Source organism: Myodes glareolus, chromosome 8 (genome assembly GCF_982192425.1).
Source record: "Myodes glareolus chromosome 8, mMyoGla1.1, whole genome shotgun sequence".
NCBI lineage: Eukaryota > Metazoa > Chordata > Mammalia > Rodentia > Cricetidae > Myodes > Myodes glareolus.
Genome location: NC_142033.1, coordinates 14691580 through 14714075, shown reverse-complemented (window position 1 = coordinate 14714075; position 22496 = coordinate 14691580). Strand labels below are relative to the sequence as shown.

Here is a 22496-nt window from a genome sequence, read left to right as displayed (position 1 = left end):
TTTTTTAAAAAAAGAATAGTCACAGACCATTCATATTGTACATAAGCTGTTGGTCTCTCAATATCCTTACTTTTAAAATGGTTAATTGATAAACCTGTCTGGGTGGAACAATGGCCTTTGACATCAAAAAAGTTTACAGGAACTAGAACAGCTGGCACAGGAGCAGCTAAGTGCTCACACAGAAGAGTCGACTAGCCCTTGGAATTCTCTGACATTTGTTATTAAAAAGAAATCTGGAAAATAGAAAATGGTAACAAGAGATCTGAAAGCTACAAATAAGGTGATTCAGGCAATGAACTCTTTACAGCCTGGATTTCCCTTGCCTTCTTTATTACCTGAGGATGCTACATTATAATGATTGATTTAAAAGGTTGCTTTTTCACTATGTCTTTAGAAGAACAGGATAAAAAAATTGCCTTCACAGAGTCTACTTTTAGTAATTCCCAGCCTGTACCATTGGAAAATTCTCTCACAGGAATGTTAACCACACCCACCTGTGTCAGTATTTTGTATAGCAGTCATTAGAAATAATTCATAAACAATCTATAATTTATCTTTATATGAACGATATCTTACTGGCTGATTCAGACACACACACTTTAGAAAAAATGTTTGATGAAGTAAAGAAAAATTTTCCTTGTTAGGGATTATAAATTACTCTTGAAAACATACAAAGAGGAGATTCTATTAATTATTTAGGATATAAAATAGGTTTATAGAAAATTCAACCACAGAAAGTAAAAATCAAGAGAGATCAATAACAAACTGTTAATGATTTTCAAAAATTGCTGGGAGATATTAACTGGCTATTGCCCATAACTGGATTAACTACTCAATAGCTTTATTTTACACCTTACAAGGTGATAAGGATGTAAATAGTTCAAGAAAATTATCAGCTGAGCCTAAGAGAGAATTGACTCTGGTAGGAAAGACATTACAGGATGACCATGTGAATTGCTTAGATCCAGAGCTTGATTGGGTCCTAGTCATTTTACCTTGTATGGGCATTCTTATGCAGAGAGAAGATAATATCTTAGAATTGACTTTTTGTTTGTTTGGTTTTTTTTTTGAGAAAGGAATGTTTCTCTGTAGTTTTGGAGCCTGTCCTGGAACTGACTCTTGTAGAGCAGGCTGGCCTCAAACTCACAGAGATCCACCTGCCACTGCCTCCCAAGTGCTGGGATTAAAGGCATGCGCCACCATCGCCCAGTTTGAATGGATATTTTTACAGTTCAAACAGAGTAAATTTTTAAAAAAAAGACCTATGTAGAAAAGGTTTCTGAATTGATTCTGAAAGGAAAATTGAGACTTTATCAATTAGTATGAACAGACCCAGCAGAAATTGTGATTGTAATTGTAATGTTGAATTTGTCTCATTATGGGTGGAAAATACACACTGGCAAAATTTGCACATTGTAGTAATTTTTTTGGAGAGATTAGCAACAAGTATCCCCAAAGCAAGAGACATTGATTTATAAAAAGAACTTAATTGGATTCTCCCTCATATAATAAAAGGAACATCAATTTCTAGAGCCCCTACTAATACACTGTATTCTGATGCAAATAAATCAGGAAAGATTAATTATAAGTCAGGAAAACTAAGCAAAGTGACTCAAAACCCTTATGTTTTTTTTTAAAATCAGGATTGTATGTTATTCTCATGGTATTAGATTTTTCCAGAACCTCTTAATATATATATACCAACTTTCAATATGCAAAAAAGAGTTGTTTTACACATTGAAACTACTGAACTTATTCCAGATGATTCAGAATTAACTTTGTTATTTACTCAGCTACAATAAGTAATCAGAAATGGAAATCATGCCTTATATATAACACATACTAGATCCCATATGATTCTATCAGGCCCTCTGGCACAAGGTAATAATGAAATTGATCAGTTATTAATAGGAAATTTGATAAAAAAAAATCCTTAGTTTCAGCAAAGCAGTGGTGGCGCACGCCTTTAATTCCAGCACTCAGGAGGCAGAGGCAGGCGAATTTCTGTAATTTCGAGGCCACCCTGGTCTACAAGAGCTAGTTTCAGGACAGGCTCCAAAACCTACAGAGAAACCCTGTCTTGAAAAACAAACCAACGAACAACAACAACAAAAAAGGCCTCAGAATTTCATAAGAAACACCATGTTAGTAACAAAAGTTTGAAAAAGATTTTCTATCTTGGCAACAAGTCAAGGAATATAAGGAAATGTCCTGCTTGTTCTTTGTATAACCAAACTCTATTGTGTGCAGGAAATAACCCAAAGGTATTCAAAGAAATAAAATTTGATAGATGGATGGATTTCATCTTGTGGAGTCTGGAAAATTAAAGTATGTGTACCATAATATAGATACTTATTCAAGATTTCAATGGGAAACTGCTTTAAATTTTGAAAAGGCTGATTCTGTAATTACACATTTATTAAAGCCCTCGCCATTATGGGGATACTTGTCCAAATTAAGACTGACATTGCTCCAGCATATGTCTCTAGTAAAACAAAACAGTTTTTTTTTTCATATTACAACATTAAGTATATTGTAGGTATATCACACAATCCTATAGGACAAGCAGTTATAGAAAGAGCTAGCTGCACTCTAAAAGATATGCTTAATAAACAGAAAGTAATAAAACCCCAAAATACATTATACAGTGCTTTATTAAATTTAAATTTTAAAAATGCTAATGAGAAAGTAATGACAGCCATGGAGAGACACTGAATAGGAAAAAACCTATTTTTCATCAGGAAAAAACCTGATGAATTAAATCATCCCGTAAAATTTAAAGATGTGTTAACCTCAGAATGGAAACTAGGATATGTATAACATTGGAAAAGAGGTTTTGTTTTTTTTTTTTCCACAGGAGAAGAAAAACTACAGATACTATAAAGATTGATAAAGATTAGATTTGAACAGGAGAGACCTCTTGATTAAGGAGAGTCATAAACAGCTTGGTCATTCAATCCAGACTAACTTGTAAGACTAACAAATGCCTTTCATTTGATAAAGTATGGGAAAAAAGAACTCCCTAAAGTTAGGTTTGGGGCAGGGTTTTGTTTTATCTTTTCAGGAGAATAAAAGCATCTGACTAGGAATCAGAGGCCACTGTACAAATGAGACATCTGAAGAAAAAGGATAAATCATCTAGACAAAATGTCCCCCCCGAAAAAGAATAAATTGCCCTAATGGTTTAGCCCACCTTCGACAGGGTAGAATTTCATAAATCTTCTCAAATGCTTATTTTTGCTGCTTTCTACCAAACATAAAAGCTAAATAATCCTCTTTGCGTTCTCAATTACATTAAAAATCAAATCGGGCTTTAGAGTTAGAGCATGGCTACTCCTTTTCTAAACCCAAGTGGCTTGTTAAAGAAAAATCCAAAATTTATCATGTCAGAAAAGTCACTTGGTATGGTACAGAAGAAAAACAAAATTAAGGAACAATTCTATGGCTACTAATCTCATAATTCTTTGGTTTACTCTGGCTCTTTAAAACTTTTCTGAAGATATAACTATCTCAAAATCTATCTGACTACTATGTATGTCTAAGCTTTCTGTTGGGATACTAGTAGTCATACAGAGTACTAACTAATTTGAGAAATAAGCTTCATCTAGCTTCCTGTATGTGTTTTCCAGTTTGAGTCTGAAGTAGGTAACTAGGAACTAAGTTTGTACCCTGGATGTACTTAATAGACAGTGGTCCTCCAACCTTTTGAAGATCTGCTGTATATGGCATTTCAAATGTATAGGCTTTCTACAGTGAACTATGCCTATTCCTAACAGCAATCTTTGAGGTGTCTAAAAAGATGATGGTGCCCACAATGACGAATCCACTTAATGGTTATGATATTAAGCTAACAAACACCACCCAAGTATCAGTTTGAGACTACAAATTTCTCAGGACAACTTCAAAACTGCTAGCTGGGAGAGTTTAGCTTTAGTCATTTAAAAATGTAAAGTTATAGTCCTTGAAAGATACTATTTCAGATTGTTTAGGATAATTAAGAGATGCATTAGTCATTTATAACTATCAAACTTCCAATCATGTTAGATATGTTTTCAATGTTAAACAGATATATTTTAGATAGATAGGTAGTCTTAAAACACTTCAGAGATCTATAGACTATGGCATTTAAAATATTTTAATAACATAAGGCTTTTTATGATAGTGAGATATGTCTGCTCCTGGCAGCACCAATCTACTTTTTTTTAGAAAAAAGGATGTGGGCATCAAAGAACCTCCATATGGAGTTTGTTTGCTCTGTGGCAAAGCTAGGCACTGGGCAAGAAACTGCCCTTGCCACAGCTGCTGACAGTATGCTGTCCAAATTGGACAGGCAGAACACAAAGGAAACCGACTGCCAACTTTTGCCAAGACAAGGTGGGTAATTTCTTTAAAACTCCTGCTTCACAGAAAAGTCTGTCAGGCATTTCAGGCCTGTAGACTGAAGATGGATTGCACACAAACGTTGGCTGACTTCTCAGGCAGCCAGGTATCTCTGTCATTTCTAGTTTTGGAAGTTGCTTGCTCTGCACTTCCTGTTTACTCGGGTAGTAGTTTATCCTTTTCAGGTCTCTGATGGGATTGAAGACTAGACAGTTATAGTTTTACCATTTTCTTTGTTACAAAATTAAAAAAAATCTCAAAAGAAATACAAAGTTTATAAAGGTTGAGAGACATAAAAGGTTAAGTTGTTTAACAAAGAAACTATTTTAAGTTCTAAAAAGATAATTTTAGGCTAGTAATACAAGTTACAATAGAAAGTGGTGTGGGTATAAAACTGTGGATTCACCAAGATAGGATAGATAATAGAGTACTTTCTTCGAATTTGCCAAATACAAATAGACTGAACATTGTGAATGTAATTCTTACGGTTCTTATTGTATATAGTTTTACTGTGTTAGAGTTAAAACCTTTTCTTTTTATTTAGACAAAAAGAAGGAAATGTTGTGGGATAATTGACTGCCCTGTGAAACTGTATTAAGAAAATCAACCTTGGATCAGGGGGCAGAGTCAGAAACTAGTTGACAGGAATTGGCCATAGCAAGGACGGAGCACAGTCAGGAAGACTGGATAGAGACAGACACAGGAAGAAGTTCGGAGGGACTTGGAGTTTCATGGTCTTTTGGTTTGGGACAGCTGGAACGACTTCACTTGTTGGGTCTCTGGCCAAAAAGGAAGGTCAGCTGGTTTTTTCTCAGCCTCTTTGAGCTATCATGTTTTTACACAAACATCTGACTACTGAGTCTTTATTGATAAATAGAATAAAAGAGACTTAGTTAAAAACGTTTGGTGGCAATGGCAGAGAAATCCCACTAGGTTGCAGCCTGAGTTGGCAGGGTGCTGACTTTGGGGCCTTGGGGCTGCAGAAGGGAGTTAAAATATCAGTAGATTCAGGCGCAGCCACTAAGCTGACAGAAAAACAAGACTTCTCATTTTTTTCGGTTGTTGTTTTGTTTTTGAGTCAGTCATCCTGTCTAGAGACAGGATCTCACAAATGATGAAGCCCTGGCTAGCCTGGAACTTTCTATTTAGGCTAGGCTTGAACTCACAGAGATATACATGCCTCTGCCTCCCAAGTGTTAGGATGAAAGTCATGTGCCATATGCCTAGCTTTAAGTCTTTTTTATCTTAAACTTTCTTCTTGGATGACTCCAATATTCATGACACCCATAAATGACTTAAGACTCCCAAAGATCTTTTCAAAATTTATTTCTCAATTGACTTTCAAGTGCCTCACTTTCCTTCTTCCCTAAGGGACTACACACTGAACCCAAAGCCTTGCCCATATAGGCAAGTACTTTACCATGAAGTTACAACCTTTATTTATCTATCTATATAGTTATTTACTATCTATCTAGTAACTATCAAAATGCCTGGCACACAGTCACTATTCTATCATAAATGAAGGAAGAAACTCACAAGACCCCACTCATATCACAATCAATAACTTCTGAGGGAAAACTGTGTTTTTCCCCCCAGGGGTGTGGTCTGAGTAGGTTGCCCATGCCTCAGTTGACGGTCCTAAACCCATGCACAATTAAACAATACTAACTGGACGCGGTGGATTACAAATATGAAAACATGAGGTTAGGAGGGAGATGGGAGAGGGTTCCCAGAAGAGTAGGAGGAGAGTGAAGGTGGGTATGACCAAAATTCCTTATATACTGTGTGAAAATCTCAAAGGATAAATACATTTAAAAATACTCGGCATAACCTCATCCACCATACATCTATTTACCTATGTATACATGTTAGAGATTTTGAGGGGGTAAGACAAGGTCTCATGTAGTCAGGATGGTCTCAAACTCACAACATTGCCAAAATAACCATCAACTCCTAATTCTCCTTCTCTCTACCCCCCAAGTTCTGGGATTATAAATATGTATCAAACATGGCTATGATATAGATTTACATACTAAAGTCCAATTCCACATATCCTAAGTGCTGTCTCACACCGACTACCTCTGCCTCACCCTTGCTTTCAAGCCTGTCTCTTCCCTAGTTCCCCTTTAGTTGTTGCTATTATTGTTTTCCAACCCCACAAAGTAAAAACTGAGAAGAAATGCCCCAGTCACTAAGTTCTACTGATGTAACCTCTCAAAGTACTCTTTGTTTTGTAGGGGGGGGGGGGGTGTGCGTGTGGTTTTTTTGTTTGTTTTGAGAAGGGGTCTCATTATGTGACTCTGGGCTGTCCTGGAACTCACTGTGTAGACCAGGCTGGCCTTGAACTCACAGACTCATTGCCTCTTCCTCCTGAGTGCTGAAATTAAAGGTTTGCACTACCGTGAATGACCACATGGGCCCAGAGTAGTCTCAATTCTTTGCCCTTCTTCCATTCCCACTGCCATTGCCTCTGTTCCAGTCCTCATCATACGGATTTCTTCTTTCAGTATTTTTGCACGATTCTATTTATACACATCACCTTATTATCATTTACTCAAGCGATCTGACTCAAAGGATGCAAGATTCCCATTTCCATAAAAGCAAAACTACAAACAACATGATTTGTCTGAACACCTCGGGAGGCCTGGAGTCTGGATATCTCACCGTACTCTTGGAAACTGGGGACTGAGTAAAGAGAAATCAAGACACAGCTGTTCTTCAGGGAGAACTGTGAGACGTACACATGACTGGAACAGCAAGGCTATCTGGATTTGTTGTGTGCGGTCAGACACTCTTCTTCTTAGCTGTGTGGTGCCTGTGCTAGACTTCACAGCAAGCACTAGAGCGAGAGAAGTGGCGTACCTGAGAGACTGTTTAGCTCAGTCCTGCTGGTCTTCACCTCATTCAAGAGTTGATCTCTCTCTTGTCTGATGTCCTTCACTGCTCGGAGTCGCTCAGAGCCTGCATTCACCAGCTTCACCTTCTCCAGTTCTAGGTCACTCACTCTGGCTTCAAGTTCCCGGATCTTTGCATCTTTTTTATCTTTTAAAATCTGTTTATAACATATACAAAGTATAGGGAAAGAAGTAAAAGAATATGTACACGTACAGGAGAATAAACAAAAATAAAATCCCTAGCATCCATTCAATTCTATCTACCTTTAATTTTTTCAATATTTCTAAGGATATTTATATAGCTTTCTTGCAGTAAAATACCCATGAGAAGCACTGTGTGGTATATGTGGGGGTGGTACTTTGGCTCCTAACTTTCAGGATACATCATGACAGGAAGGCATGGTAGCTGGAACACCTCAGTCCACAGTGGCAGAAACATGTGGTGTGGCTTCCTCACATCTTGGCAGATCACAGAGCAGAGAGCTAAGGCCAGAACCCAAGGGATTATTACCTTCAAGACCTGCCTCCAGCCACGAATTCTGCTACTTAGGTCCCAAAGGCTTTAGAGCCAACATCACTACCAACTGGGGCACACGCAGTCCAACCATGAGCCTGCGGAAGACTTTCCAGACTCACACCCTAACAGCTGGCAAAAGGAAAAAGCAGTAGAACAAAGCAGTAAAGACCTTCTAATGCATGAGCCTGTGGGGACATTTTACATTCACTCAGAATATAACAACACGAAATCTGGACTTTACCATAAAACCCCAGTGTAAGTGGTAGAGAGAGAAGAAAGGAATGCGTCACCATTCTTTTAGACTCAGATGTCCATTCCAGGATCACTTGCCATAACCTGCAATTATTCTCTATTCATTCATGCTACAGTGGGTACTGTTCCATATGCTGGGGACACATAAGAGAGCCAGGACTAAGTGAGCCTGGATGTGAGGTCCCTATCTTAGACTTCTCTTGCCTTACCCAAGTCCTGAGACTGGATACCACCCACGTGATAGCTTTGTGCTCAAGTCTTCCTTAGGGAAGAGAGAGACAGGGAACTACTATGTGCGACACATCAAGAAAGAGACTAACAACGGAAAGAGAAGAGGTGTGAGGGAGGGGTGGACGTGAGGGAGGAAGTGAATGTGAGGGAGGGGTGGACGTGAGGGAGGGGTGGATGTGAGGGAGGGGTGGATGTGAGGGAGGAAGTGGATGTGAGAGAGGATTGGACGTGAGGGAGGGGTGAACGTGAGGAAGGGGTGAACGTGAGGGAGGGGTGGATGTGAGGAAGGGGTGAACGTGAGGGAGGGGCTGCTACTTGAGGCGAGCTGGAGTATAGAGAAGTATTAACACAGCAGGCCTGCTCCTGTCTGTCAGTTCTGTCAGGCTGGTCTTTGGCTGGCATTTAGGAATTCAGGAAAGCTTTGGTGGTTTGGAAGAAAACAGCCCCCAATGGGAGTAGGCACTATTAGGAGGTGTGGCTTTGTTGGAGGAAGTGTTTTACTGTTGAAGCGGGCTTTGATGTCTCCTTTGTTCAAGCTACTCTCAGTGTTGTAACAGTTTACTTCCTGTTGCCTGCAGATCAAGATGTAGACCTCTTAGTACCTTCTCCAGCACCATGTCTACTTGTGCACCATAATGCTTGCTGCCATGATGATAATGGACTAAGCCTCTGAAACTGTAAGCCACCACCTCAATTAAATGTTTTCCTTTATAAGAGTTGCTGTGATCGTGGTGTCTCTATACAGCAATAGAAACTGATAGGAAAACCATGCTTTTGTTTGAAGGAATAAGGACCTTGGTACAGTGGAATAGAAAAGCATTTGAATGCTTTAAATGCTGCTTAATGGCTATCCTAATAGGAACATGGAAGACCAGGATGCTGAGGGTGATTTGAGCTGTGGGGACCTGAATCAAGAGGTTTCAGAGGAGAAGAATTTTGGTATGTTGTCTAGAAATCATTCTTGTGATATTTTGGTGAAGAATGTGGCTGCTTTTTGCCCTTGTCTAAAGAGTCTGCTTGAGGCTAAAGTGAAGAGATTTGGATTAATTCTGTTGTGAGAGGAAATCTTAAAACAGCCTAGCATTGATTCTGTTATTAGTGTTAACTTTAATGAATATTTTTAATGAAAAGGAGCAAGCTGAGCAAGGAAAAATACAAACTGTACACTTTGAGGGAAAAAAGCTCCAGGAAGTAGAATGAAACTAAGTCCTGTGTTCAAGGAGATAAACAGATTAGGAAATGGAATAAAGGCAGTGGTGACCTCAGGGTAAGATCCCACCCAGCTAAGCTTCCAACTTGTGGAAAGGAATTAAAGAAAAGCTTAGACCTGGGTGTGATGGTGTAGGTCTTTAATACCAACACTCAGAAGGCAAATGCTGAAGGATCTTTGAGTTTGAGGCCAGCTTGGCCAGAGCAAGTTCTAGAAAAGCCAAGTTTAGGCAGTGAAGGAAACCATCGAAAACAGAAAGTTGGTGAAGATGTAATTGAATGAGGGGGCCATGTTCCAGTCCCAGAAAGCAGCAGAGCTTGGCAGCTTTGGCCATGTTGTTTTGGCTTTAGAATCAAGGATAGAATAAAGGGTTATGGAATCTTCCTCCATGATTAAGGAAAGCCATTGAAGTCAGGCATGTGTCAGGGGTGTCCCTGAATGATTATGGCCCAGAGAGATTATTGTGTGAAGCTGTGAAGTTGAAGCCTGAATTGCCTTGGAGAGCCCAAGATGTTGGAGATGCCAGGGTTATGGAATGTCTGCAAAGGAAAGCTGCTAACAGGGAGTGTAACCAGCCCAAGAAAAAAGAAGTGTATTGCAGTCAACAAAGCTGAAAGGAGTTGGAGATCTGAAGAACACTTTGACATCACATATAGAGATGCAGTTTGGAGTTATCCCATCTGGTTTTCAGTCTTGTTAATCTAGTATTTCCTTACTGTGTTCCTTTCTCTATGTTTTGGAATGGTAATGTATATCTTGTCCATTAAACATTGGAAGAGCTAATACCAATACTCCTCAAAGTATTCCACACAACAGAAGCAGAAGGAGCTTTGCCAAATTCATTTTATGAGACTACAGTTACCCTGATTCCCAAACCACACAAAGATGTTAACAAAGACAGAGAACTACAGACCAATCTTTCTCATGAACATTGATGCAAAAATACTCAATAAAATACTGACAAACCGAATCTTAGAACACATCATCTACCATAACCAAGTAGGCTTCATCCCAGAGATGCAGGAATGGTTTGACATATGGAAATCTGTCAATGTAATCCACCATATAAATAAACTGAAAGAAAAAACACATGATTATCTCATTAGATGATAAAAAAACTTTCAACAAAATCCAACACCCTTCATGATAAAAGGTCTTGGAGAGGTTAGTGATACAAGGAGCATATCTAAACACAACAAAAGCAACTTACAGCAAGCCTAGATCCAACAGCAAATTAAATGGAGAGAAACTCAAAGCCATTCCACTAAAATCAGGAACAAGACAAGAAGGGCCACTCTCTCCATATCTATTCAACATAGTACTCGAAATTCTAGATAGAGCACAACAAAAGCAGATCAAGGGGATACAAACCGGAAAGGAAGAAATCAAACTACCAATTTTTTTTTTGTTTGCAGATGATACAATAGTATATGTAAGTGACTCCAAAAAACTCTACCTGGGAACTTCTACAACTGATAAACCCATTCAGTAATGTGACAGTAACTAAAACGAAAAAATCCTTAGGCCTCCTATATACAACAATAAATGGGCCAAGAAAGAAATCAGAGAAACATCACTCTTTACAATAGCCACAGATAATATCTCCGGGTAACTCAAGCCAAACAAATGAAAAATCTGTTTGGCAAGAATTTTAAGTTTTTAAAGAAAGAAATTGAAGAAGACATCAGAAAATGGAAAGATCTCCCATGCTCTTTGATTGGTAAAATCAGCATAATAAAAAGAGAAATCTTACCAAAAGCAATCTACAGATTCAATGCAATCCCCATCAAACTCCCAACAAAATTCTTCATAGACCTTGAAAGCGCATTACTCAGCTTCATATGGAAAAACAAAAACCCAGAATAGTTTAGGCAATCCTGTACAATAAAGAAACTTCCAGAGGCATCACCATCCTTGACCTTAAGCACCACTACAGAGCTTCAGTAATAAAAATAACTTGGTATTGGCATAAAAACAGACATATGGATCAATGGAATCTAATTGAAGACCATGACATTAATTTGTGCACATGTGAACACCTGATATAAACCAAAAAGGTATAATGGGAAAAGGAAAACATCTTTTACATGGTGCTGGCTTAACTGGATATCAATATGCAGAAGGCTGCAAATAGATCCATATCTACCCCTGTGCACAAAACTCAAGTCCAAGTGAATCAAGGACTTCAACATAAAGCCAGTAACATTGAACCTGATAGAAGAGAAAGTGGGAAGTCGTCTTGAATGCACTGGCACAGGAGATCACTTCCTAAATAGAACACCAATAGCATAGACACTGAGAGCAACACTCAATAAATGGGACCTCCTGAAACTGAGAAGCTTCTGTAAGGCAAAGGAGATGGTAAACAAGACAAAATGACAGCTTACAGAATGAGAAAAGATCTTCACCAACCCCATATCTGACAGAAGGTTGATCTCCAAAAGATACAAAGAACTCAAGAAACTACAACAAAATAATCTAATAATCTAATTTTAAAATGGGATGGAGAGCCAAACAGAGAATTCTCAACAGAAGAAACTCAAATGTCCAAAAGACATTTAAGGAATTGCTCAACATCCTTAATCACCAGGGAAATTCAAATCAAAACAACTCTAAGATAATATCTTATACGTCTCAGAAAGGCTAAGATAAAAATACTGAGGACAGCTTATGTGGAGAGGATGTGGAGTCAGGGGAACACTCCTCCACTGCTGGTGGGAGTGCAATCTTGTACAGCCATTCTGGAAATCAGTATGCAGTGTCTCAGAAAATTGGGGTTCAATCTACATTAAGACCCAGCAACGACTCTTGGGCATATAACAAAAGGATACTTAATCATATCACAAGGACACTTGCTCAACAATATTCATAGCAGCATTATCCATAATAGCCAGAACCTTGAAACAACCTAGATGCTGTCAACTGAAGAATAAAGAAAATGTGATACATTTACACAGTGAAGTATTACTCAGCTGTAAAAAACAAAACAATGATATCTTGAAATTTGCGGCAAATAAATGGAACTAGGAAAACCCATCCAGAGTGAGGTAACCCAGACTCAGAAAGACAAACACGGATGTATTCACTCATAAGTGGATAGAAGATATGAAGCAAAGACATAACCAGACTACAATCCACAGCTCCAGAGAACTGGGCATGCGGAGCAGTGGGGAGGGTGGATAGGGAGAAGGGAGAAAGAGAGGGGAGTGGGAAATATATACATACATACATACATATATATATATATATCAATAAAAATAATTTTAAAAAAGTTAAAAAAGAAGTCCTGGGTACTGAGTCCTCAGTAAACTTCTCTGTGGGAAGCATTTGAGTTCTCACAATTTCCTACTGGGGGAATCGAGAATGTACTGGGCTAGGAAGGGACTCCTGGGAGCTGGTTTTCTCTGGGCTTCCCCACATTACCTTTTTCCTTTGCCAACTGTTTTGGTTTGAATCTGGGGCTCCCTCTTGTGTGTGACTACTTGTTGCCCAGCTAGCGGTGCTTTTCTGAGGGTCTCTGAAGCCTTTAGGAGAGGGGGCCTATTTGAAGGAAATAGATCACTAGGGCAAGCCTTTGAAGGCCACACCCAGTCCACTCTGCTTGGTGGTCTACATAGTAAGTTCCAAACCAGCTATGATTACATAGTGAGACTCTCTCTCTCAAGGGAAAAGAAAAGAAAAAAGGAAGGGAAGGGGAAGGGAAAAAGAGAAGGGGAAAGAGGAAGGGAAAAGGACAAAAGGGAAGGGCAAAAGGAAATATTTAGTGTTATGTAATCCATGCTTGGAATCCCAGCATTTGGTAGAATACTCATTGCAAGTCTGAGGGCAGCTTGAGCCCCCATAATGAGTTCCATGGAAACTGGCTCCCCCCCCCAAAAAAAAACCCGACAAACAAAAAACAAGCCATAGAGGCATGGGGCAAAGACTGCAAAGATGAATAAGGCGTGTGCCCTGCTTTATGACATCACCATGCAGTAAGGAGACTCATTATTTCAGTACTCCCAGTGCAGCACAGAAGTGACAGGCACACAGTTGAGCGGTACAACACATGGGCAAAGAAGCCAACATTTACATTGGCCAGGCTATTTGATGCATATTTTCTTAGCCAAGCCTCACAACAGCCCAATAAAGTTGTATTCTTCTGTTTGCTTGTGGTTTTTTCATAGACACACACCAAGTATCAGTAAACAGTTCAATGTCATATAGTAATTACAAGGTGATAGGGGTCAAACTTTGGTCTGTGAAAAATACCTCAAACTGTGAGCTCAGGGAGCATTTCAGAGAGGGGTCCTTGTTATTCTTCTTTTGTACCCATGGTCCTCAACCATTATGGAGCCACACATTCCTTTTAGAGAGTAAAAGTAGGAATTTTTCTCAAAAACTTACATACAGCAACTCAGATACTTTCTATCTTAGAGGCCCCACAAACATCAAGAATAATTTCAGTTATTCTCAATATATTATTAGGTTATTGCTGCTTGGAAAATAGAAAATTCAGGAGCTAGGCTGCCCAAACCCCCACTCAGACCTTAAACTCCTGCAGTTCCAGCTTCCGGTCATTGATCTCTTTCTCCAGCTGAGCCTTTTCCACCTGCATCGCACCAGCGGTCCGTCCGTGCTGGCCAACCAGCTGCGTCATGTTCTCAATCTGCTGCCGCAGGATCTCGATGACCTTGTCCTTCTCCGCCATCTGGAGCTTAAGCGCCTCACACTCGGTCTGCACATTTCTGAGGTGGTCCCCCTCATTCTTCAGGTGTTGAAGCTCCTGTAACTTCAAGTCCACTCGCGAGCGGAGCTTAGTGATCTCTGCATTGGTGGCCTCGATGGCCCGTTCCTTCTCCTGGAGGGAAGCTGTCAGGTCGGACACCGTCCTCTCAGAACTCTCAAGGGTCATCTTCTTGGCCGTCAACTCTTCCACCACCTTGCGCAGCATCTCCTTGGTGGACTCAAGCTGTGCAGTAAGGGAGGACACTTTCTCCAGGCTCTCGTTCTTCCCCTGAATAGCTGCCATCTGCGATGAAACAAAGTTTCATAATTGTGGGGGAGGGAGGTAAGTTAACTCAGTGTGAAACCCTGCCCTGGGTAACCCAGAAAGCCTAACTTAAACCATTTTGCTGTCAGAACATTAGGCATAAAGGACATTTTTCCTCATGGAAGAGGCCACCTGGCAATGGCACAGCTTACACTCTCACCTGCCGCTCCATCTGGCCCTGACACTCGCTCTTCATGGCCTTGAGCAGGGCCTCCAGCCGCTGCACCTCCATGTTCCTGTCATCCAGCTCCCGCCGCAGGTGGTCGATGGTGATGCTGTTGCCGGTGTCTCGGTCCCACAGGCGCTTGTTCTGCTCCTTCTCCAGACTCAGCTCCTTCTCCCTCTTGTGTAGGTCTGCCTAAAAGAAGCGAGGAGCACTCTTTCTCCAGCCACTGTCACAGCCAAAACAAATTCTTCTATTTGCCTTACACAGTCTTGGAGTTATGTGATTTGAGACATCTTTGGTTACAGAAAAGAACTGCTTTTCACCAGCTGACTAAAACTGATTATTTCCTAGAAAATACACTGATAATTTTGCTTAAATATTTTAGCTGCTTTAGGAGTGGCATCTCACGCCTGTAATCTCTGCACGCGGGAGGTGCAGATTTTGTGTTCTGAATGTCATTTTGCTTCAAAATGAACACACTACAACTTGAATTTAAATGGCAGTTCTAATCGAAAGAGAGGCTACTTGAAGACCTACTTTATCTAACATGCAACAGCCACGCCTAAAGAAAAAGACACAGGAAGGTATCTTACATAAAACATTTCAAGTACACAGAATGATATCCCATGTGTATGCACAATATTTTGTAAAAATCTGTAATTTTATAATGTAAACTTGTTTTTGAAATGTACTGAAAATGTTCCCAGATTCCAAATCTCAGATTATAGAGCATGATCTCACCAACAGCTTTTGGAGTTGGTCATCCAGATTTCCCGACTCCTGACTGAACTGGTCCCGCTCTGTGCGCGCCTCGGTGAGCTCTGAGTTGGCAAGGACTAACTGCTTCTCCAGCTCTTCTATCTGGAAGAAAAGCCGAAATCAGACAAATGCAGCCCAAAAGAAGCCTGGCTAGCAGACGGTGTTGCATGAGGCGGAGCTCATAGATCTGAGACGGTTTCACTTTCCCAGCCATAACATCTCCATAGGATTCAGCACAGGCATTAGTCAAAATGGAGCACTCTGGGTACAGCACACTGTGCTTCATGCTTTTTCTCCACAGAAGTTATCTTCTGGGGAGATATGCTCTATAATTCAAAGAGTCTCTGGTGGCATAAATAATGTACTGTAGACCCCAAACAAATGAACTTTGCAATACTGAGAAGAGCTGTCTTGCTTTAGAATGTCAGTCTCAGCTGGGCATAGTGGAACACCTTTAATCCCAGCACTGGGAGATGGAGGCAAGTGGATCTGTGAGCTGAGGCCAGCAAGCCTGGTCTATGGGAGTTCTAGGACAGCCAAGGCTACATAATGAGACCATGTCTTGAAAAAAATACCAAACACCAAAAAATAAAAATATCAGAGTCTCAAGAAGATACTGAATACAAAAGAATGGGTCATGACTGCACCTGTGCCATTATGGTGGTGGATTCAATAGAATGAGTGAATAGCAATGTTTAACATTAGGGGAATACAATTCAAAACTTTATTCTCTTCAATTATAAAAAGGAATGAGAATCAGTTTTAAAGACCATATTTTTTCCTTAGTCATGAAAAAAAAAACCTTGTCTGAACAGAGGAATTCAGCTCATTGCACTAATAACAGCACAACACTCTTTCCTTGCACAAGCGCAGCATGCAGCAGGCCCACAGGAGGACCCAGGCTGCTCCAGTACTGCAAATGTTCCTGCACCTTCAACATGGGCTGGGTGCGAATCCCAGACCATGGAGACTTCTGGCTTTGATCTGAGCTGAGCCACACAATATCAACACTCAGATAATAAACTATTTCATAAGAACATGTTAGCACTCAGTGTTACGGACTGAAACCCCACCTATAACTATGGTTATTTTATCATCAACCTTCTAGGATTCAAAAGATTTTATACTGGCAGAAATGCAACACATTTCTTCCTTTTTCTAAGGTATAGTCAATAGGCTTGAAAAGTTTGGTCAAGATTAAAACTTAATTTAGATGTGATCAAACCTTCTTAACTGGAAAACATATGACCAAGACAAACGTTTTCTTAATAACTTTTTATTTTTGCTTGGAACATTCATTTAAAACTCTTAATTTATTAAACCAATATATAATCAATAATCACATTATATATATTTATACACATATATACATATTTAATCATCTTCTTGACAAATAATAAGCATAAATGTGTAGGGCTTCTGTATCTATTCACATGTACACATAAATGACTTAAGTACTAATACAGAAATATCATACAGTTATGCATTCATCTATAATATAGTATCAATGCCTACAGGGCTGAGGACATAAATTTAGACATTACATTGGATATATGTTTAAGTTGGCTTTACGTAATTATGTTATATATTAAAAAGTATTTCATAAGAATTAAGTATATAGAGTTTTAGACTCTGACTAATTATATTTGATAATGCTACAAGGCATTCTCACAAGAATTAAGTATACATGAAATACTAGATTATAGATGATATTTTATTATAAATTGCATATTAAAAACTATTTCACAGGAATCAATGGATTACCCAACTGAACTACCATCCCAGGCTTAAGAAGTATTTCTGGACTGGAGATATAGCTCAGTGGAAGAGTACCTGCTAGACTTAAGCCCAGGGCTACTACTACTACCACTACTAATGACAAAAGAAAAACAAAAACAATAAGAAAATGAAAACAAAAAATCCTTCATTCTTATGATCCTTTGGAGGCATATACACGGAGAAAACATGAAACTTTAACCTCTGTAATAGAAGTAACTTCTGAGAAAATGAACTCTCAGTTAATGTAATCTTTCCAGTCCTGTCATTATTGGGAAAGCCCAAGTGGGCACACTGAGGAGTGAAGCAAACAGAGATGGGAACCACAGGGTTTTACTGCGCTCACACAGCAGTTCTGCTGGCCTGGAGGGATGGCTAGGCTGCACTGGGTTCTGGTCAAGGTCCTGCATCCCACCTCGATTTTGCTAAAGGGGCAATATTTTAAAAGTATTCTGAATTATCATGAGTGGCTCCTAGCTTGGCACAAGCCATTTCTATCCTTGAGCAAGAGCTATTGTTTATGTTCTTTAAAAGTAGGTCTGTTTTGACTGCAAAAGAAAACCAGGAGGCTCTCTCGTAGTACCAGGCTGGACAATACTATCTGAGACAGAAACTAGGAGAGGAGCGGGGAGGGAAGAGCACATCGTTCCTGTCTGCCCAGATCACAAGTCCCCCGACCCGCAGGAAACCTAGTTTTGGAGTTGTCAGTACTGACTCAGCTGCTATATAGCTCTGCTTTTACCTTTCACTTTTTAGAGTAAAAACCTCTGTATGAATCAATCCAACAAAATAAATAAATGGACAGTGAAAGGGAAAACCCTGACGTAGCAGCTGAGCTGGTACCAACAGCTATAAAAAGACAACTCTGCACGAGAGCCTTTGAAATGTCCAGGAGGCACTGACAACTGACTAGAGAAGCACTGGTTTCCCTTTCACCATCCATGGACAGACGTTTTGGTTTGGATCAAAACAAATCAGTACAAGGGTTTCGTTCTAATTTCACTGATTTTAGGGGTATTAGCCAATCGTATCAAATCATATTGGATCTGTGCTTTATTTATTTACTTATTTTTTTGGTGGTGCTTTTGCTTTCATTCTGTGCTCAAAAAGACACAGGTGTGGCCCAAGGGGGGCGCTGTGCCTCAGCATAAGGCTGCACAGAACTCTGGGAAGAACTTTGCAGGCTCTTCCAACATAGTGGACAGCTCAGTCAGTGCTACTAAATCTTCACAGCGGACTAGGAAATCCAGCCCCAGTACTTTCAAATTAGAATAAACTTAGAATCAAGATAATGATATATTTTTGTTGTCAAAAAGCGAAAGTTAAGAGTAAAGCCAGATCTACAGAGCCAATAGTGACAGCTTCTACTGGTCCGAATTCGTAAAGGGGAATTCTGGAGGTTCTCCTAAAAGGGAAAAAAAAGAATAGAAGACAGCATTATAGTTCAACACTCTGATCAACTTTGAAAAAGCTACATCTAAGATTTTCTTTAATATACAATTTCTATTTTCACAATATGAAATACTTTTTGTTAACCTGAAAAGAATTGTCCTACATCATGGATTTTTTTTTGAATTTACACACCCTAGGTAGAAAAGTTTCATTCAGTCCTTTAAAAAAACAAACAAACAAAACAAAACAAAACAAAACAAAAAAAACTTTGTTTTTAAGGCATATCTCGTCATGTACCCCAGCTGGTCTTAAACTCACTTATGTAGCCAAGGATAACCTTGAATGTCTGGTTACCCTGCCCTTACTTCCTGATTACTGGGATTTCAGGCATGTGCACCAGGACCCTGGTGCTGGGATGGAACCAGGGCTTTAAGGATGCTAAGCAGGCACTCCCCCAACTGAGCTCTATCACAATCAATAGGTATTAACTTTGTTGACCTCTCCTTTGGTTTTTGAACATTATATACTGAAATCTGCACTGAAACAATGAAGGTGAAAATGGATTTTAAGTTTTTAGCAATGTGAAGTCACAATATGTGAAAATGAAACAAAATATGCACAAGCGTATGCTTTTAAACCCTGCAGCCAACTTTCCCTGACAAGACATTTCACAGTAGACTGTGTCCTTCCAAAGCAAATTCTTGTTAACTTGCTTAATCTTTGTTACTCAGTTACATCAAGTATTAGTGAAACTTCAGGCCAAAGTGTATTTAACTCCATATTAACATGTATTCTCGAACAAAGGCAACAGGAGTTGCTTCCTCTTGAGAGCCTAGTTAAGTATCATTAGATCCATCTCTTATGATACATTTCATCAACATTTCAATGGTCTAGATCAAGACTGATGTGTGTCCCTTTCCCTTTCTTGAGATAGAATGTAGCTAAGGCAAGCCTTGAATGTGTGATCCTCCTAAATCAGCCTCCCATGTGCTGGCTCTCCTTATAAACTGGATGAAGCTCATGAAGAGATCATTTTTCCAAGCTAATGGAGAGCCATAGTAATTTCAAATTATATAAGTAAATACAGGTGAACTGAGCTGGATTTAGTAGTCTATGACTTTCAGAGTCTGATGTCAAACTACAACCCCTTAGTCAATCATAAGATCAGTTGAATGATCCTCAAATCAAATCTGAAGAGGAGAAAACATCAGCTCACATTTACTAGAGATAAATGTTGTTCTGTTGCTCCATCTGTGTGTGTGACTGAACGCAGTGATCAGAACAGCTGAAGGACACTACTGTGGAGGACCCTATTTAGTACTGACGTTCTACAGTTTCACGCTAGGTTCCTCTGCTGACTCTAACAAAGCAAATCTTCCTTCTCTTGCTACAAGGTTAAATGCAGAGATCTAATTTACATGGTTGAGCCAAGAAGATAGCACCTTCATGTAGTAACTGGAGGGACAGTGGGAATTAAACTGCTGCCCACGGAGAAGTAAATAAACGTTTACTCATTTGTGTGAGTCTGTCCACACAGTGACCGGCTTTTTCTACTGCCACCCAACAGAACTGTTTTCATTTTATAAAAGGCCCAGTACCTGCATGACCTTCTACCTCTTCTAAATCACTCCAAATAACTAAGAATGGGAAACTGAGTAAACAAGATGGCAAATACTATACTTAAGTGACCTCTGCCAGACTCTCTAAAGGGAGGACTAGAGATGAATTTGTCCTCCACACTTTCACAAACTAAGGCACTGGTACAGCACTGAGACTGAGAGCACCCGAGGCAAATGCAAGCAACCCTCCTTGGGGAAAGAAGAACAACATCTCTGAAAAGCAGCTTTGTTTTTGGTTTAGGAAATTTCACTGATTGAAAATGGTTGAATTTAATACATTTTTAAGCTCTGGACAAATGGTTGATAATAATATGAAATAACTTCTTTTTAGCTATTTAAAACCAAAAAATAGAAACAGTACCAAAATTTTTAATTAAAACAAATTTTAATGACATGTACATGTATGTGTGTCTGTGAGTGGGTGTGTCTGCATGAACACTAGAGCCCATGGAGATGTCAGACGTCCCTGGAGCTATGGGCAGTTATGAACACCTGCCATGGGTGCTGGGAATTGAATTTAGGTCCTCAGTGGCTCAGCCATCGCTCCAGTCCTGCCTCTCCAAAATATTTTCTGATTTTTTTGTTTTTTGTTTTTCCTTTTTGTTTTTGTTTTTCAAGACCGGGTTTCTTTGTGTAACAGCCCTGGCTATCCTAGAACTCACTCTGTAGACCAAGCTGGCCCACCTGCCTCTGTCTCCCGAATGCTGGGATTAAAGATGTGCGCCACTACCGCCCAGCCTCTTACCTGCCTTTAAGAGCAATTATATGCTAAAAGATGAAGACTCACATTCTTAAATTTTAACTATTTTGGGTAATTTTAAATTTTAGTTTTCTAGTCGCAAAATGATTAGAAGTTGATGAGTTGTAGGTCCCCAAAACATTGGTGGTAGATATACAGGCCAGCTGGTACTGAATATTTGCTAAAGCCAAGACTTCTATAAAAATTAATAACAAAATCCTATTCTTTAATTTATTATTTATTTATTTTTGTGGTAGTGAGGATTAATCCAGAGCCTTGGGCATTCTAGACAAGTGTTCTTCCAGCGAGCTATATTCTCTGCTACTCAATTTACTTTTTAGTAATTTACTTGAAAAATATTTCTCAATTTTTTTATGAATTCAAAGATGCAATTTAAATAATAATTTATAACTTAATAGATAATATAGCATGCTTCACACCAACTTACACTGATTTAAAAAATACTCTTTAGTTAGAAATTATTTTTATTCTTTTCAAATTATCAACATTATATTATTGATCAGTATGTAAAACAGTCCTTGGAAGTGAAGTCTAAACTTACCTTATCTTCATACATCCTCTTGGCTTCCCTCAGTTCAGAACGCAGCTGAGAAACAGTAGACTCCAAGTCACTGAGCTGGCGCATATACATGGAGTTTTGGTTCCTTGCTTGTTCTCTAAGAAGAGTTGAAAAGGGCATAAAAACAAATAGCAAACTAAGAATACAAGTGATACCTCAAGGGCCCCTCACATCTCTTAGATGCTGTCAATAATTACTTTATATGGTATCAGAGCAACTGTTTTTCATTTTGCAAACTTGCTTCTTCAAAGTTTTAGCTCAGGATTGGGGACAAAGCTTAGCTGTATAAGATATGTGTGCTATATATCAAATTCCGTTCAGTTCCTAGCACCAAAAACAAATGTTAATTGTCAAAGCTGATATGTGTGTGTATGTGCGTGTGTGCACGTGTGTGTGAAGATATACATATGTATGTAGGTATTCATTACACTATTCTCTACTTTTGCATATTATTAAAAATGTCTGTACTGGGGGCGAGAGAGATGGCTCAGTGGTTATGAGTGTTTATTATGCAACCACGAGGACCAGAGTTATGGTCCCAACACCTACATAACAGACTGGGCATTCTGAAAATGCTAGAACTACAGCTCCAAAGAGTCTGATGCCCTCTTCTGGTCCCCACATGACAGACAGGTGCTTGTATTCACACACAGAGGTACACATACACTTATACAAACACAATAAACCTTTAATTTGATTTAAGTTTAATTTAACTGACACATGACAGTCTTAAGCATCATTTCAAATTATAAAATTTCATATGATATTATATATTATGTACGTACTTGAACATATGTACCTTTTCTAATTGTGTTCATATATGCACACAATTATATAGAGAAATATACATGCAATTATTTATATACAAGTATTCATAATATTTGTGTGGTATATTTTCTTTGTCCTATCATTTGAATGAATAACTCAGTGAATCCCAGAAGCCTGAATA

General features: G+C 39.2%; 1 protein-coding gene across 8 annotated transcripts in view; it reads right to left on the bottom strand.

The window, feature by feature from the left end:
- Ccdc158 (coiled-coil domain containing 158) overlaps positions 1-22496 on the bottom strand; it is a 73219-nt gene that overhangs the window by 33168 nt on the left and 17555 nt on the right. For all 8 annotated transcript variants that reach the window (XM_048425973.3, XM_085691632.2, XM_048425918.3 and 5 more), the window contains 5 exons: positions 21530-21644; positions 15424-15543; positions 14677-14874; positions 14013-14495; positions 7243-7432 (listed from right to left, as the gene is read on the bottom strand). In XM_048425973.3, the coding sequence (XP_048281930.3) occupies positions 7243-7432; positions 14013-14495; positions 14677-14874; positions 15424-15543; positions 21530-21644 (1106 nt within the window). The remainder of the gene's footprint in view (positions 1-7242; positions 7433-14012; positions 14496-14676; positions 14875-15423; positions 15544-21529; positions 21645-22496) is intronic.